The sequence below is a fragment of the Buteo buteo genome, chromosome 5, assembly GCF_964188355.1.
Source record: "Buteo buteo chromosome 5, bButBut1.hap1.1, whole genome shotgun sequence".
Classification (NCBI taxonomy): Eukaryota; Metazoa; Chordata; class Aves; order Accipitriformes; family Accipitridae; genus Buteo; species Buteo buteo.
In genome coordinates, this window is record NC_134175.1 from 49,818,381 (window position 1) to 49,836,467 (window position 18,087).

General features: G+C 40.5%; 1 protein-coding gene across 13 annotated transcripts in view; it reads right to left on the reverse strand.

The window, feature by feature from the left end:
* Positions 1-18,087, reverse strand: part of GTDC1 (glycosyltransferase like domain containing 1) — a 184,264-nt gene that overhangs the window by 16,075 nt on the left and 150,102 nt on the right. For all 13 annotated transcript variants that reach the window (XR_012650529.1, XR_012650528.1, XM_075028960.1 and 10 more), the window contains one exon: positions 1,570-1,679. Coding sequence is in view for 11 of the 13 variants with exons in the window: in XM_075028960.1 (XP_074885061.1) it covers positions 1,570-1,679 (110 nt within the window). In the remaining 2 variants the exon portion in view is untranslated. The remainder of the gene's footprint in view (positions 1-1,569; positions 1,680-18,087) is intronic.

Below are 18,087 nucleotides of genomic sequence, written 5' to 3' on the forward strand. Positions count from 1 at the left end.
CTGAATTAGGAAATATACGTTATGCACTTTTTCTCTTACCAATGACTGTAAACGTGATGTTTATAACACTGAGGGAATTTGGTCCCATAATTGCAGGGAGAGGAAATGCAGTGCCAACAATTTATTAAAAAATAGAATCTGTAAAAAATCTCTTAAAAAGATTTTCAGTAAAGTATGTGCAACAGGTTTTATTGGTACTTGTTAGCAATGACCTGCATATGTCATTTGTATGAATATGGCCCTATCAAATGCATGATGATGAGACACATTTCACAACGTCGTCCTTTATATAGACTCTATTTATACACGAGGATGAATGAATTGACAAGACAAGAGGTGCGGCATATAGATTTGATATACTGGCATAAATTTAGGATGATCTACATTATTCATAAGTACTGAAGCCACAAATGAGATATGTAACAACATCCAAAATGAGTGTCAATAGAATCTGTTCCTGCAGTGCACCATCGTATATTCCTATCTGTCATGTATTCCTTAGAAATTTCTCCTTCTAAGAAATCTGGTGTTCTCAGTCTGGAAAGCAACGTTGCCTTGGGATCTGCGATAAGACTTGCTGGGAAGAACGGGCTTTCAGAAAACTGTCTAAAAAGAAGTGGACAGAAAACACAAAGTATTTCCTGCTCCCAAATTATTACCTCTTTTTCCAATCCAGCTGTGCCACAGTTGGGGACCCAAAAGTTACTTGGATCAGATCAATTTCTTGGTGTCTTAAAAACTGCAAAATCAAAACTAAAACAATTGAAGTGTCACCAGTCCAGCAGGCAACAGATACGACAGAACTGACAAATAAACTAATCCCAAGTCTATTTTTACAGACCAAAGAGGTGGAGGGATGCAAGTCTACATTTTGGAAAACACATACGAGCTAAAACCTCAGCTATTTTGAAGCTCGCTTGTCATTAAGGTACATTTTAAAAAGGTTTAATTTACGACAGGTGCACCTGGTATAGGATTTGATTATTCTCTTTATTGCCACAGTATCTCAGGCACAAAGCTGTGTGTATTCAGCATAAAACTTATTTCTTTTTCAGATGGGTCAAACTGTTTAGAGTAGTGGTTGTCAGAAACCAAGAAACGGAAGGAGTGTGCAAAAGTGGTATAAAAATATTAATGACCACTTTTATGCCAGATACAAACCAGAAGCTCTCCACAGAAGCCCTTAACCTTACATTTGAAAGGGAACTAAGTGTTTTCACCTGCTAAAATCTCAGTCTGGATTTCAGATGAGTGACCTCGGCCTGAAAGATTTTGTTTCCTATCTGAACCATCCAATCACTCACACCTCTCTCTCTGTTTCAACAAATACACAAGTGTTACTGAAACACAAGTCATAAATAAGGTCTTGCACTGCCAAGTAAAATAAAAAATGCTTACTGTCTTTAATATTTTTAATTTTACAACGTATCAATATTATTTAGTTTTACAATTACGAAGATTTTAAACATGTTCTTTTCACTAATATAAGAAAATATGTGCATGAACACTACTTGTGGAAAAATCTATTTTAAAGTAACTGTACAGTAAAGAAAAAAAAAGGAAAGGTACCTGGAATTTCGGTGAAAGACTCTCCAAGGACAGACACGTGAAAAGGTAGATCTTTCTCTTTCAGTTTCGACAGGACTTTAAAGAACGTTTCAGGATCTTTGTCGTGTTCCCTTAAAACAAACAGAACTTATCTCAGTATCGTTTATGTTTACTTGTGGAATTGTTGGTTTGGGTTTTTTTATCAGAACGGTATTTCTCTTAAATTGTACTTTTGGGGACTAAATGTCATTAGCATAATTTCCCTCTTTGCTCACGCCGCATGGTTAAACCTTTTCCTTAACCCAGCACTTGGGATCAAAACTCAGTTTCATCAGACTTTTATCTCTCTTCCCTGTCTTCAGATGATGCCTTTACGCTTCCAATTACCAACTCTGAAAGTGAGAAGGACTGAGTAATAGCTCACCTAGCTGAAGGCAAAATCATGCTAAAAAAAGGAGAAAGGAGGAAACCCAAGATTTTAAAAAAAATTTTTCCCCTGTCAAAAAATACGCATACAATCTCCATTACAGTTTACCCCCTATTTCAGGAGGAACAGGTTAATCAAAAACTCTTGCTAAAGCCGTAGGATTTCCCAAACTAGAATTTTATGAATCCACGCTGCACTAATGTAAAGCTTCTGATCCATTCCGTGCTTTAGGTAAAGAAGAAAAGAATAAACTAGCACGAAGCATTTTCTACCTTTAGACTTTTAAGGAGTTAACTGGAAGTTAAAACAGAAAGTAAGAAACCTGTAGTTATTTATAATCTCAGCGGAAGATAATAACAAAGGTTTGTATGGTTATGACACTCAAAACACAAGGTTGGTTATCCAAAAAGAAAAGAAAAAGCCAATTTGGTAATCTATGTTCTTTACTAGCACAGAATGAAAGGTTCAAAAGATACCACAGATGATCTAAATTTCCCAAATTCGGTAAGTTATATTAAAAATGAAACGAGATAATTCCCCCACTCCAAGGTGAATATTCTATCTTGCATTTAATTACTCTGCTTCAAATTATTGTATTTCAGACAGATGTGCACCATATGTCTTTAAAATATTTTGGTTTTATTTATTATTTAGAAAATTCCACTGTTTTCCTTCCTGTATTAAGAGAAAATCTATAGCTCAGCTGTCCTGGTGTCTTTCTCCACAGACTAATTTTGTAGAATGAATCTGTAGGTTTGACACACTGCTATATGAAAGATTAATAATTATATCATTCAGGAAATCTGAAGCCAAATGACATCTGCAGCTCTACATGTGTTAATTTCTCATTCAGTCAATATTTTTGGTTTAGGGAATTAAAACAAATTAATCGTATAATTAATGTGACTTCCCTAGGCTGAGAAATCTCCAGGAATTGTGGAGTTTTCGGAATTAGTTGCATTTTCTTAAAATAAAGCCAGACAATAATTACTTTAAGAAGTCCTCCATCTCCCAGATTTGTTTTGTTCCCAATAATAAGGAGGAATGCAACTGCATAAGCTTCGTAATTTGTTTCACATCTGTGAACCAGGAGTTTTCACGGTGGTTCCAGTAACCGAAGTGGCTATGAGCACTGGCTCGGAGCGAGCATTTCTTCCAGTCGCAAAGATCCCAGAACTACCTACTACTTTGCTCGCATCCTCGTGCTTAAACCAGCCACCTGTTTTTGGGAGGTACACCGTGCGCAGAACCACGGCGCCAGCGTTTTAGTCCCCTCCAAATGCCCAGCCGAAAGAGCCGAAATGGGATTACAATCGAGGATTCCGACTCGGCTGGAAGGGAACAGCTCTGTCAGAAACATGTCAGTGTAATTCATCATAATGTTTCCCGTTAGCCTCAGTTTCCCCTAGGCGGGTTTTTGGTGGGTGCTCTCTACGGGATCCTGCTGAGCCTACCCCGTATGTGATGCTCATCCGAAACCTCCCCATCCGGAGAGCAGGCAGCCTCGACAGACAGAGCCACGACGCTCCCAGGGATCCTTCCAAGCTCTTCAGAGCCGCGCTATCGGCTTCGCAGTCACAAAAAGTCCTTCCAGCAAAGGATATGCTTTCCCTCTCCCTTTCCAGAAGAGACCAGGGGTCCCAGAGGCAGCCAAAAGTGGAGGATGCTGTTGGAGCCACATTGTCAAGGAGCTGGCAGGAGAATACGGAGCCTTACAGCTCGTCGAAGCCACATAAGCTGCACATATTTAGGAAAACTGATAGGAATTGGAAGTTGCAGCTTTGTTTAATAGGTGGGGAAGAACAGAAGGAAAATTTGGCACCCAGAAGGAATGCTGAAAGGGGAAACGTTTCCTCTGCACTGGAGCCTCTCTTATGGGTTTTCTGCTGGAGGTGATCCTCCTTCCATATCCCTTTTAAAATAGTTTGCTTTTATGTGATACTCACAGATTTTAATGACATGTTTTGCGAATCGTGTAGCTTTTCTATTTGGGAGGTCATCTTACTTGATTTATCGGTTCCTGTGACTTTTCCACATCACAACCGTTTTATTTTCGGTTAAGACCTACAGAGAGCTTCTAGCACGTGCATCTACAGATCACAATGTATTATTATCCTTGCAAGTTAGTAAAGGTATAGCTGCTCCTGGTAGAAAGCAACTAATAGTACAAGACCACCTCTTTACTGCATCAAAAAGAAGAGAGCTCTGTTTCTTGGCTGACATGGAGACAATCATATACAATCCAGTCTGCCTTACTCAGCAACAACTGCTAAACACACCAGATTGTCATAGCAGTGATCGTGGAAAAAGATGAACACAATATGGAATGTCTGTTCTGTAAAGATCTGCTCAAAATGACGTGCACTTTTGGCTGCATCTGTTGCATTTTTGAGTTTTATTAAACAGTATTAATTATATATACTCCATTTCCTGAAGAAAAACTGCAAAACTGTATAAAAGCCTGATATTAAAATGCAAACTTTTCTTTTAAGACAGTGTGTTTGGGGAAAAATTAAGCTAATGTGATCCTAGGGTCTGCCTTTGTTGTTTAGTTTAGGTATTTGAAATGCTCTTGTGTTTTTACTTGATTTGATCTGCATCTGGTAAAGGAAAATAAGAACTGGGCATGGTATGAAGATGCTCTAAATTTCATCGTAAGAACATGAAGACATCAGAATGACCACGCTCCAGTTGTAAATTCCACAAAACAGACACAGGCACCATACCTATACTCGGATTTGAGAGCACTGCTGTTGGAGACATTCAATCTCCATGTTTAGATACTGCACCTTAAAAATTTTTTACTCAGGATTACTCGAGGCTTTTTTTTTATTTTTGAGTCTAAAACACATTTTAAGAGAGACATTTGAAGTCTCTCTTAAGAACTGGCTGAGGTTTAGTTGTCTGGGTATGGGAACGTGGCCCAGGGTTCAGCCTGATTTATTGGCTTCCCTTTGTAATCCGAAATAAAACTTTCAAGACGTTCCTTGAAATGGGGAATGGGAGGGTGCTGGTATCAGCAGCACCAGTATTGAGCCTCCATTATTTCTGCCTTAGATTTTCTGTTTATAAAATGGGTGTGACAGTATTATTTTTTCACCACAGAAGGATGCTGTCAGGATTAATTGATGACTTGACATCCCTCTTTTCAGCCTAAAATGATTAAAAAAAGCAACTTCACAGCACTACGATGATGCTTCTCTATACAATCAATGGCAACAGGCTTCAAAACACCCTTCTGCTATTCAGGGATTTTGTGAATTCAGCCTGAGCCCTCGAGCCCTGCCCATTGCTGGAACTGGAAGGAGAGTGCACAGAGACCAGCTCAACTGGAGTTGTTCCTTGGGGCTGCAGGATACCCGCACCCCTGACCAGTGATGGGAAACACATTTAAAAAAAAAATAGAAAAGAAATTGCAGAATTTGGCCATTTACATTATTCAGTGCATATTCATCTCTTGAATTTGAGTGAAATTCAGTAAGAGACCCATATGGTCTTCTGTGACTAAAGTTTAATTTTTTAAGTATATGTAAACTTATCATACATGGTGATAATCACAGCTATTTCGGATCTGGAGGAAGACACATATAGCTATGCAATTAGACAGTAGAAGAGTTGTGGAAAAGAGACAGGACTTGCTCAAAGGGGCAAAATAACTGCAGTCTATTTAAAAAAATATATTAAAACCTACGGTTTATGCAAGTTAATCAGTAACATAAAAGTGCTAAACTAGGGAAGAAAGTCTTAATATTTGAGAAAATACTGCGCAAGGGGTACGTAATGCTTGTGATAGCAACAGCTCTGTTGTGCCATCTCTTAAGGTGCTACATATTCTGAAAGGGTTACAAATAAGCTCAGCTAAAAGCAATATTAAAAGGGTTGATCTTAATCTTCTTAGGACATTTAGCATGGGAGATTTTCAGTGGCAGAGAATCCCAAATTGTGAGGGCACGCAGTAATATTTCACTTTTTACAGTGCCTTAAATCCAAGCAATTCAAACTGGGTGCATCTCCTTCTGCCTCCCCATTTTGTAAAATCACATGAAGGTCAGATGGGCAAAGGTGGGAAATGGCACTACTAAACCAGGTACAAAATCTTCAGAAGTTAAAGCAGCATTTCAATTTTTTTAATATTTTTTTAGGATATATAGCAAGAGCTAAAAGACAGATTTCTGCCTACCTGCAATTATTGCTAGCAAATCGCTGATAAAATAGGCCACTGAAGTATCGCTCATTATTTATGAAGCTGGGCAGCAGTCGTGGAGACAGGACTGGCGAGCCAAGAGACATCCAGGGAGGAGAAAAAGGGACACGGGACATCGGCAGGGAAAGGTACTGCCGCGGCACGGCACAGGGAAGGCGTGAGGGGCAGGGATGGGGCTGGGAAGTCCTTGAGCACAGAATCAATAATTAATAGTGAAGGAAACGAAGTTTCTCAGACATAGACCTTGAAGTGGATAACAGCGGTCCTTTAGGTTTGGGAAAGTGAAATAGAGAGGAGCGAGTTTGGCAGCAAACAGGGCAGACGAGATGGGCAAAACAATGTAAAGGGAAGAGAATCACAAGAAAAGAGAAAAATAATTAAAAAATACAAATATTCAAGGTGAAAACTAAAAAATTATGGCATATCCAAACCTGGGGTGGGGGGGGGAGATAAATATGGGTAAATAGGAGTGAAAAAGGAAAAGGCATAGGCTTGGGAAAAATGAAAGAATACAGAAAAATCAGACTTGGAGATAGAAGCTGCAGAGAGCATTTGAGAGTGCTATCAGTGGTAGAGAAAAGGTCAGAAAAAGATCAGTAAAGATATAAATTAGGAAGCAAAAATAAAACTGCATGGCAATTAAAGGAGGGGAACCGAAGAAGAAGAGACTAAAGAGAGCAAAGGCACGCAGCGGTGTTAGCAGGGAAGCACAGCGCAGTGAGGATGGAGAACAAAAGCACCACGGAGGAAAAGGTAGAAAACGTGCAAAATCCCTTGCAAAAGTTAACATTTTTGAAGGAATGAAGGTGAAGAAAAGCACGGGCAGTGGCTGGTGCTGGGAGAGGGCTGCGAGGCGAGAGCTGCACCTCTATCACACCCAGAGCCAGGAGCTGGAAGGTGCCTTTATCCCAGTAACGTTCTTCGTTTGGGTGATAACAGCAGGAACTTGAGGTTCTTCACTGGTTTGACTGATACGGTACAGACTTGGGGAGGGTGATGAAGGATGCCACGGGCTGATAAGAGGACTCATATGACATCAGCCTCCTGTTGACCCTGTATCTGTCCAGGGCATTCTGAAGGAGTGAACGGCAGCACATCAATAAATGGTGCAGCCTTTGCATGCACGCTCTGCTGGAGTAAAACCAGGGCTCCGTTTCAAGTCAGACGTAACCTAAACAACAATATCAGGGATTTTTTCACTGCATTATACTATTTACTATATTACACTTTGGTATTTTCCGTCAAATCTTGAGCTCAGGAAAATCTGAATATAGGTTGATTCTAATCTAGTAACGCTAGAAAGTAGCAGGATAGTCACAAAAAATAAGCCTGGCCTTCAACACAGAGAATTGCCGAGTTCTGGTCTTTTCCTGATACTGATTTCCCACGAGACGGCTCTGCCCAGGTTTCCCCATCTGTAAGATACGGTCTTACAGGAGCTTTCATTTACAGAAATGTGGTGAGGATTGGAGTCAGTAAATACTTCAGGAGGATAATATTCTTCTTAAAGTAAGAGGACTCATGCTACAAGCCTATTCAATGTACCAAATGAAATACAGTCTAGTAATTATTTTCACAGAGGACAGAGGACTTACCTAAATCAAATGACTTTAATGTACATTTTCTATGTTAAGATTGGGAAAAAAAAAGCGGACAAAAAAAATTAAAATTCTAATACCAAATTTCTGGTAACAATGCTCATGATAACTGCAAAAGAGGAAATATTACTGCCAGGAAAGAGCTATTAGAAAAGAAACAGGGGAAAAAGAAGTAACTATGAAAATGCAAACATGAAGGAAAAGTTAATTGCTTTCCATTTATTCAATTTATCACAGGATTTTTCCATCTTTTTACATTTCCAATATGAGGTAGAGGTAGACTGTAAATATGTAGTTAAGTCCAATGAGTTTTCTTTTTCAGCTGATATGCTTACAAAATGTCTTTGCTGTAATTGTGCCTCTAAACATTGTCTGGCATCATCAGCATCAAAAGTTACCACAATATCTAATCCCCCCTCAGTTAATAGAAAATGGAGTCAAGTAGAAGAAAATGTTTTTGCATAAGTGCCACTGAAAAAAAGGACCCTACAGAATAAATTTGAGCTAGCAATTTGGAGGTCCTACAAGCAAAAAAGGTCCCGACCTTTGCCTGTGCTTGCAAAACACCTCTGCAAGCCAAGGAATTAAAAAATGGCACTAGAGAATCAAAAAGCAGCCAAAGAGTACCGGCAAATACAGTGTTTTATTTTCTATTATAGCCCGTGACGTATTTACAGTGAGGAGCGTGTATTTTACCTTCTGATTTTTTCAAATTGCTGGCCTGAGAAAAATGGGTGGCATTTTGCTTTACGCTGGAAAAGCATTTTCTCCTATCTTGTGTTATCTAGAAGAGATTCATAAAAAAAGAACCTTGGGAGTTTATTGTTTAGATTCTTCTTCTTCTCCCCTCACAATTCATGAAGAAAAAACTCAAAATAAAATATTGCGCATTCTCTAACCAAAGAAACCTCAGGATCAGCATCAGTCATTGAGCCTCCTGCTTATTTCCTAAAGAGAGATTAACCTTTGAAGACAAAGACCGGCATTTGGTCTCAGTTACCTTGGTGTAAAAATCAATGCACTTTTATTCAGATGCCTTTTCATTTCTTTTACTCCAACTTAAGAGAGCCTAGCTTTTCACAAGCATAGGATTCAGATAAAAAACATTTTACTCGAATTTGCAACACAAGCCAATAACTGCTGTGGACTACCCCCAAATAGTTTCTTTAAAAAAAAAATATTAACTTCCTTTTGTGTTCCAAAGGTAACATAACAAATGGTTTCCTGTTGTTGTGAGGCAAGATAAAATAATCTGAGTGACCCTGACAGCCCTGATAACCATACACAATATATGCTATTGTAATTCAACATACTATAAAAAAGTCGTGTCATGGTAATAATAGATGGGCATGAATATGATACAAGTGGATAAAAATCTACTCAGGTGGTTCCTTGGAAGAACAGAAGAAGAATCAAACATAAGTTACTACATAAAAACTACTTTACTACACGTTTGCCTGGGAATGGCAAGGCCACCATACAAGACCCTCTGTGATTTCCGTGGTGGACTCACATCACTGAACTACAACTACGTAATACTCCCCCGGATACGCTGCCCGGGCCAAAAAATAAGTCCTGGTCCTTCCTGAGTAAATACCCCGAGAGGAATTAGCTCAGGTACATAACATAACTCATCCTTTTTGGATTTGTGAAGCTGTCATCTCCAAGGATGAAGCTCTTAAGCAGGAACCTTCTTGGCACCAAGACCAAGGCTTCAAACTAATTATTCAACAAGATTAAAGTAACTACAAATCTCACCGCTTTCAGAAGGAAGAATCAACCCATTTCATTGAGTCGGTTTTTGCACAAACACAACTGAGAAAAAGCAGAGATTAGAGGACAAAGGGAGGAAAAAAAGGGTGGAAACATGGAGAAAAGGAAAGCAGGGGAGGAGAAGAACGGAAAGGGAGAACATTCTAGAAAAATACTGCCAAAAGGTTTCTAGAACATCCATTTTTGTGCCTAGTCACTGAATGGTCCACGTGTCTTGGGCATACCTTAGGCTAAAGCTGAGTAAATCAGTCCTACTGTCGCAGGTCAGGCTGCTAAAACCCAGGCAGGATCTAACATCTGAACTGAAAACACAGATCTTGTCTTCACTTTCAGTGACTCCTCTACTGCATTCAGAATAAAATTATTGGACTTTGCAGAATAAAGAACTGCTTTATAGACATTGAAAATAAGGAACAACAAGAAAATGGAAGATTTGGTTAAGAAAATAAAGTAGTACAAAAGATGGGTTGAAGAGGCAGAAAGCAATAATAGTAACGTGTGCTTTACCAGTTTGACTAAAACTCTTCAATGAGGACCATAAAAAAGCAAAGAGGACAAATAAGATCCAATCAATATGACCAGCAACGCAAGAATAGCATGGCAAAGAAATAGTGAACTGAGTGAAGAAATAAGAGAGATGGGGAAAAGATACAACACAAGGCCAGTTCATACAGGGAAAAAGTGAAACGAGTATAAAAGACCAAGAGGCCAACACAGTCAGGTTGGACAACGGGGCTTAGGAGAAACCAGGGGCCAATGTGTTGTAGAAGGTCCCTTGCACAGGTAGGGAGTGAAACGATGGAGACAGAGTAAGGCTGAGAGCCTAGAGAAGAGCGAGACGCAAATTTGCTGCACAAGGAGACTATATATAGAGGAGATGCCCGAGGAACTCAGCCTGGCGAAGACAGAAGGAAGAGGTTTGAAAGAGAAACACCAAGACCAGCTTGGGTGAACGGAGCAGAAAAGGATTGCTTTGATAGCAATAGGTGGAAGAGTCCCCTTCCTTCAGAGCCTTGAGAGGACTCCTCAGTCCCACCACATGCTTTTCTGCTCAAAGACTTGGTTTCGCAGTTGTCCCAGAGAAGAAAGACACCACAAAATGAGCTTCCCATCACGGAAAAAGGGAGAGGCAAGCTTACTGGAGCTTTTACAGCAAACTGTGATACATCTCTCCCAAACTTAAATCATCTTCAAATGTCCACGTGATGCAGTTGCGGTCTTACATTAACTCAAAATCAGTTTTTCAACTATGGCTGAAGCATTTATTGTAACAGGCTTCAGAGGATGGCACTAAAGTGGCTGCTCTATGAGCACCTGGAGAGCCCAGAGGGAACAAAGAAGGAAGGTTTCTGTATGTGATATTTTAAGCAGAATCTTGATGTTATTTAACTTGTTTCTTATATTTAAGAAAAGAGGTACATCAGAGTGCAAAACCATCCCATGGAGCAGAAAACCACTCACAGGGCTTGAATTTTGCTTTCGTTACAGGTAACAGTGCTCTTACAACCTGGTACAAGGGCTTACTGCACGCACCCCAGGTAAGATGCTGCTTCAACCTTGGCTTTCCAGCAGTGGAAAAAAGGTTTACACCAAATTGCTCTAAACACAATGAGAAGCAGAATTGGACCACGGAGCTTAAATACAGAAAAGAGAGTGCTTAGACGAAGAGAAAAAACTGAGTGTATTTGGGGAAGCAGCGAGTAAAAAAATAAGTTTTATTTTAATACAATTCTTTTTCAGCGTATTAAGTTCTCCAGTATCACAACAAAGTCTGCTAAAAGTTAGTAAATAAAGGCTTTCAGGAGAGCTTTATTAAATCACTTATGACTTATCGAGTTAAAACTCCCACTCAGATATCTTAATAAAACTTCCAGAAAATATATTTAATTTTCCTGAAATCAGAAGCCAATTACTAACTACAGGAGTTACTGTCAGCTACACCACTGATCAGCTTTCTGTAAATAGAATATTTACCAACAACTTGAATTAGTTCTCTAAAGTTTCAGTTTCTGAAGGTCAAATAACTATGTAACTGCTTAATAAAGAAGCAAAGAAGTACCTCTAAATATCTCCAAGCTCTGATGGGCTTATATTCTGCTCCTTAGGTGAGGTATTAGCAAAGCTTATTTATTTTCATTTCCAAGGCTTTTATTTGCTCATTCCCTTGTGGTAAAGCTGATTTCCATGATGATTCCCTTCTTAATTTTAATACCCTTTTTACTCATCATATAGACATAAGAATTTTCCATAAAATAATGAAACCCTTCCAAAGGAAATGAAGACAACTAGGAGAGGAAAGTAAACTACAGCTTACTTTTTTTCCCCCCCCAATTAATTGATCCACTGTCATATGCGAAAGATTTTTTTTAATGCAAGGAAAATAAGGTTAATTAACATAAACCCCCTCACTCCTTGAGATGTTGAATTTTGTATTTTATCCATGCTGCCTTAAGTGCCTTGATTTCCCAGTAATGACCTAGTTCTCCTAATGAGTAACATTAACCCCTGGCTGTAGCTGTCCAGGACTTAATTGTCAACTGGAGCTGAAATAGGAGAGTTTGCCGATCAGCAGGTATGTGGTATATTAACTCATGTCATTTCAGACCCTAATAAATAAATCTGTTGCTAAGGCAACAGGAACATCAGCTGTATCACTTTTTTCTCCCCCCTCCCTTTAAAGGAAACTGCCTTTCACACCGAGCTTTTAAAAAAGGAAATTAACTACATGTAACCGTAATTAGAAGAAACATCGTTTCTCATCTCAGAAACATATCTACATTAATGGAAAAAGGCATTCAAAGAGAGGACTGCTTTCTACTGTGACCAGGGTAACTGAAATTATTTCCCTTAACTGAGGGAATGCAATTTGAAGTACACATCTGAGTGAGAACAGATCACAAAATATTTTAGCTCTTTGTATTTCTGAGATAGTTTCCCTCTCCTTTAGTACACCGCTGATGCCAACCGAGCAAACTGCTTCAACTACTAACCAGGAGCCCAGGCAATTGAAACCACAGGAGAAAAAAACCCCACTCAAACCCAAACACCTTCACTACCCTCTGTGAATCTTTCAATATGATTGGTAGACATGGAATCTTCCGGACAGCTAAAAAATATCCCATTTTCAGCTCATCAGCTTTACCTGCTAATGAAAATTTAAGTACCTATTTTAAACGTAGATGCTGTTGCTCTTCCCTGCCCCACGGAGGCAATTACCTGATGGGAAAAGCAAGAGGATGCTGGGGCAACACAAATGCATCTCCAAAGGCACACAGGATTTGGTGAGCAAAAGCTGGGAACTCACTTTCTGCCTCAGTTTCTCCACCTCTAAGATCCCATCCTGAATAGTTAGTCTGAGACTAACAGATTCAAGGTTTTATAGAAAGGTAAAGCGTATACAAGTGCAGGCAGTACAAATATTTTCTGCGTTCCATAAGGTTTGGGAAGGAAGATTTTGGTACTCTTTGGGGGTGATGCACTACTGAGGTCTCTCAGCACCTCACAGGTGAATGTCACAGCCCTTACTTAATTCCTGCCGTTCTATCACAGGATGAAGTGTTTGTCTTAAAATTTTCAAAATTGATAGGTTTCTGTTTAGTTTGTGACTACAGGACAGTTTTTCCGAATCTCTAGCTACCCACATCTCAATCAGAGATCAGGTAGGAAGGGAACTGAAGAGAGGTTCGTAAGACCAATTACTGCTCTTGGAACACTTACTATAGGCTCTGCCCATACTATAAACATAACAAACTACTCAAAATTATATCTGGCTTTTTAGCTGAAGACTAGAGAGGTAATACAAAGCACCTTTTTTGCCATTATCAAAATTAGAGATGTTTTCTTCTCTGGACTATCAACTTTTTAGAGCCCTTTGAGAAAACGTGCTATAAGAAAGATGGAAAAAATGGTGCCGAGATGTCCACTACAGCAGGAGAACTTTCACACCTCAGAGGTCTTCGCTACATGCTGAACATTTCTACAAGCTCTTAAAAACAGTGATCAAGGAATAGTGTGCATCTTCCACTGGAAGTGTGCAATACCCCAAATCCCCGGCCGTGGGAAGAAACTTCAAGGTTAGACTTCACTGAACGAACAACCAAGGAATGGATACTTCCAAACTGCCCTGCCAGTTAACACTTAAATCTGAACTTCTCAGAGTATTTCATTAACTTTCTTATTTGCTACTTATAAAAAACTGGTATCTGCTCTCAAACTTAACTCCAGCTTGCATGAAAGTGAAGTTAGACTACTTTTGCTTTAGGTGTTCAAGAAGTGAGGGTGTCAGCTTCCATTTAATCAGATATCTCTATGTACTCTTTTGTGGCACTGGTTCATTCACCACGTGTCATCTGTATTGCAGCCCTGGTGAACACTGTTTCCTGTGGGAGTATTAGACAGTTTTTCTTAGACACAGCTAAAATTTTTCATTTTGAAATTGTTATTTTACATCCTACGGGCTTTTTTTACCGTACCTGGTATCTTTTTTGTTAAGGCTGTATAAACGCTTGCATTTTAAGCTGTTGTTTTCAGTCTGTCTTATCCATCCACCACGTTCACCTTTTTGGATTGAATCTGCCAGAATCAGTTGCTTTTCAAAGATGAGGTTTCCTTGCAGGAACTCATTCCCCATTCAGCACGGCTCTAGAGCCAAACTCTCCACGGGTTTCCTGTGGAAATGGGCAGAACAGACCCAGTCAGCTACGATTTCCCTGAAATGGAGGATCTGCTTTCCTTTGACAACACGCAACGACTGCCCTCCTTACGTGACACTGCCTGAGCGGCCACCCGGCAGGGAGGAGTAGGACCACGGCCCTTTCTTCTACACGCTCTCTGCAGGCTGTTTACAACCTTGAGGATGCCTGTTGAGGCTAATAGTACTGATGGGTACTCAAAGGTGATTTCTAGGTGGAGTGCCTACTCTTTCATCTTTTGCTGTTTTGCCATACAGGCGTCTTGACGGGATGAACTTTGGTCAAAACTATCAGACGGTGTGAGGAAAGTATGACTTGGGTATAGATTCACTGTATTCTCAATGTCTTTATATCAAGTAGTTTTGAGTTCTGAATTTAAAGGCAAGTAGTAATTACCCAAATTCTGTATTGCACTGCCAAGATGAAGAAGAACAAGGCGCTACCATTAAAAAAATGCCTTTCCAGGCTCCCCTCCCTCGCAGCTTGCAGAGGACTTGTGCTCAGCTCACTGACGAAGAGCTGCCCCATCCCAACACTGCACTATCTGGGACAAGCCCTTCCCAAGGACTTGCTCCTGAGTGAAGGGGACCATGTCCTCACGGTGGGCAACCACACGTTAGTACAGCAACAGTGAGGACAAAACAAGCTTTCTTCCATGGACTCATTTCTTCTTCAGCTCTTTGACTTTATGATACTCTACATTAAAAACAGGCAACTGGGCACAGTGCTATCTCTGTACACACCATTTTCCCTTAGACCAGAAATCTTCAGATAATTTTTGCAATCTAGATTTTTTTTTTTTCTTCTGAATTTCCTCATCGTGACTTCCACCACCGTTCCTCCTGCTCCTGTATCTCCTGCCCCACATCCTTCCCCACGCTCTTGTCACACACTGGTACGTACAGACACGAGATAACGGGCTTATCTGATCTTCCACGTGAATTGATAGCAGCTATTTGTTTGCATGTGTGTGTAAATTCTCACAGATTCCCCGTGTGATCTTTTATCACACCCGTACAATTAGGGGAAGAAGAATTGATTTCTGGCAATTTTCTCTTATCAAGTCTTTAACTGCTGAGACGATACAGCACACACAGGGAAAAAGAAAAAACATGAGGCTTGGGTGAATGCCTTGAGTTAAAATACTACTACAGGTCTTCGCCATGAAGGAGACACGTAAAGAGCCTCCAGCCTTATAATAAAATTACGAACGCGTCACCTGGATGACGTGACTGCGGTTGGGGATGCAGCAGGTCTGCAGGCTCACGTGCAGAAAGAGCTGAGGAACACGCTGGTGTACCCCAATCACAGCAAAAACACCTTTGGCAAGTGTCTGTGGGCTCGTTGGGGGGTACTGGGAGGGAATAACGTACACGCCTGAACGCTGGTGGGCTAGTTTTGGGGGAGAGATGAGGATCGTGCCACACTGGTCACTGTCATCTCCTTAATACACTCATCCTTCACCAAATGGACATTTTATCACCTTGCAATGAAAACCTGTGGGACACTACAAACCACTGACCCGATGTGGGAACTTTGTCCATCGATCACCAGAATTTTACTCTCCGTTTCCAGCAAAGCCCATCTGCATAAAGGGAAGAGCGATTCCTTGGCGTAGCCCTCGCAAGAAAGCAGCTCGGAAACCCGTCGCAGCCTTTTATCTGGATCCTTGGCCATAAGTCATTTCTATTAGCAGCGCCTTGCTATAGATGTTTATAACAAAACATTAAAGACTTGGTGAGAAAGGAGAAAACAAATTACTCTGCGGAGAACCTAGCAACTCCGCTAACATACCGTCAGTTATTTATCTGCTGTCGGCAGAGGTTGCACACTGTAATCCTCGACAGGCTCGGATTCGGGGGGGATGGAGAGAAGGGGCAGGGATTGCATCGGAGGGCCTGTTCTCATGCAAAGACATTCTAACACCGATTTAAAGCGAGAACGTGTCTGCTAGAGAATGTCGCTTTTGATTTTGATGCATTTCCAAGCAGGCAGGGCCTACGTTGGGTTGACTTAGCGGGAGAGGTGTTGGGGCTAATGCCGTATTTTAGGGCGCCGGCGGTCCCCACGAAGCGCTAACGCAAACGAGGTCAGCGTCGCTTTGTTTCGAGGTTTTCTGTAACAACAGCATGACTTCACAAAGATATGGGTTTTTTTAATGGTTTAGCCGAAGGGGGTTTTTGTTAGGTGAAGGGGAACACAGGAACATAAAAACAACCAAAAAAAAAAAAAAAGAATCTTCCTTTTCTATTTTTTTTTTTTTTTTCCCAAAATGAAAACCACATGTAAATCATCAGGGTAGACAATGGTCGTTAAGTATTATTGTATAGGACAATATCTGCGAGCGCTTTGTGCTGGAATACGAGCAGGATACCACTGCCAATGTTTTACACAGAAAAACCCCCTCGCACATTACAACACTTGGCTAAAATTAGTCCTCTTTACGAAGAGGCTCGCGTTAGGCCTAAGAAGGGGATGCTTTTAACTGCTGATGCCTGAATAAGGCACGCGACGCGGTCGTCTCTAATAAGGCGACGAGTGCTTGTTTTTTGGCTACGCTGCCCGGCGAAGGGGCTGCTTCCAGCCCCTTGTTTTCACCTGTGCCGCCCGGGCTGAGGATGCTCGGCTGCCTGGCGAATGCTCAACCGGCGTCTTAATTTTCTAATTCATATTCCTCAATTAAAAAATAAACCGTATTTTTTTTATGAGCGAATTTACATAAATCAGTTGCTAAAGCATCCTAACACTAAAGGGTAGGAGTTCAGCCCGGAAGATTTGCATGCAGCATCCTCAGACGAAGGCAGGCGCTTTCGATTTCCATCGAGAGCCTTGCTGCGCTGGAACTCTAATGGGCTTAGAACAGTAAATTTTGAAGAAACTGATTGCTGCCCCCGTAGCTAGTAAATGCCTGCCTGGACCCAGTGGCATTTGAAAAAAGTGTTTTATCATAAAATTATCCCAGCAGAGTCCATTCTGCAAGATAACATCATCATCATCATCATCATCAGTACTCCATGCAGGACCCAACAGCTCTGGCACAATATTGCCAGTCATTTATCTGTTGTCAGCACAGGTTACACACTGTAATCCTTGACTGCCTCGGAATTAGAATGTCTTTGATGTCCCCACAAGAGTTTTTTGCCCGAAGGCTTTACCAATGCTCGGCGGCTCAGTGTTTATTCCTCGTAATCTTCCTCTCATCTCCAGGCTAGCAGTGACAGATGGTTATGGGCACACAATAGTATTAAGAGTTTGATATTTTTTTTTTCCTTTTTTTTTTTTTTATGCTGTGCTCTCTGTACAACAAATAGCTATCAGACGCGGGCCAGAGAGCTGACATGGCTCGCTTAGGTAATGGCAAACAAACAGCTCGGGTTGATGCTTTCTGTCATTTTCCCTGCTAACCCTGCTTGTTTTCATTGTATACTCTCAAAGGTAAACTATATTAACCTTATAGACTGTTATTAAAAAGATATATCTATATGAGCATAAAGTGCTTTTCTTTTCTCTTTTTCTTACTCTTTTGATTATGAAAGTAATACTGCTGACATATTGAACAAATATCGAATGTCAACATAAATTTTTAGTGTGTGATAATATTCCCCTTCATATAGCTGTGTGTCAGGCGGGAACCCATGGATGATGCATAGCAGTAAATAACCCAAACAAAATTAGTTCTCTTGTCAGCTTCTACCTTGTATGTCCCCAGGCATCAGTAAAATTGACTGCACGCTAGATTTTCAAAATTAGCCCTAATGTTAGCTGTGTGTCTGGCAACCTCCAAGTTTCCAATGTTCTACTATATTACCCGTAAGGATGAATGTGTTACTTTTATATTTTGGCATT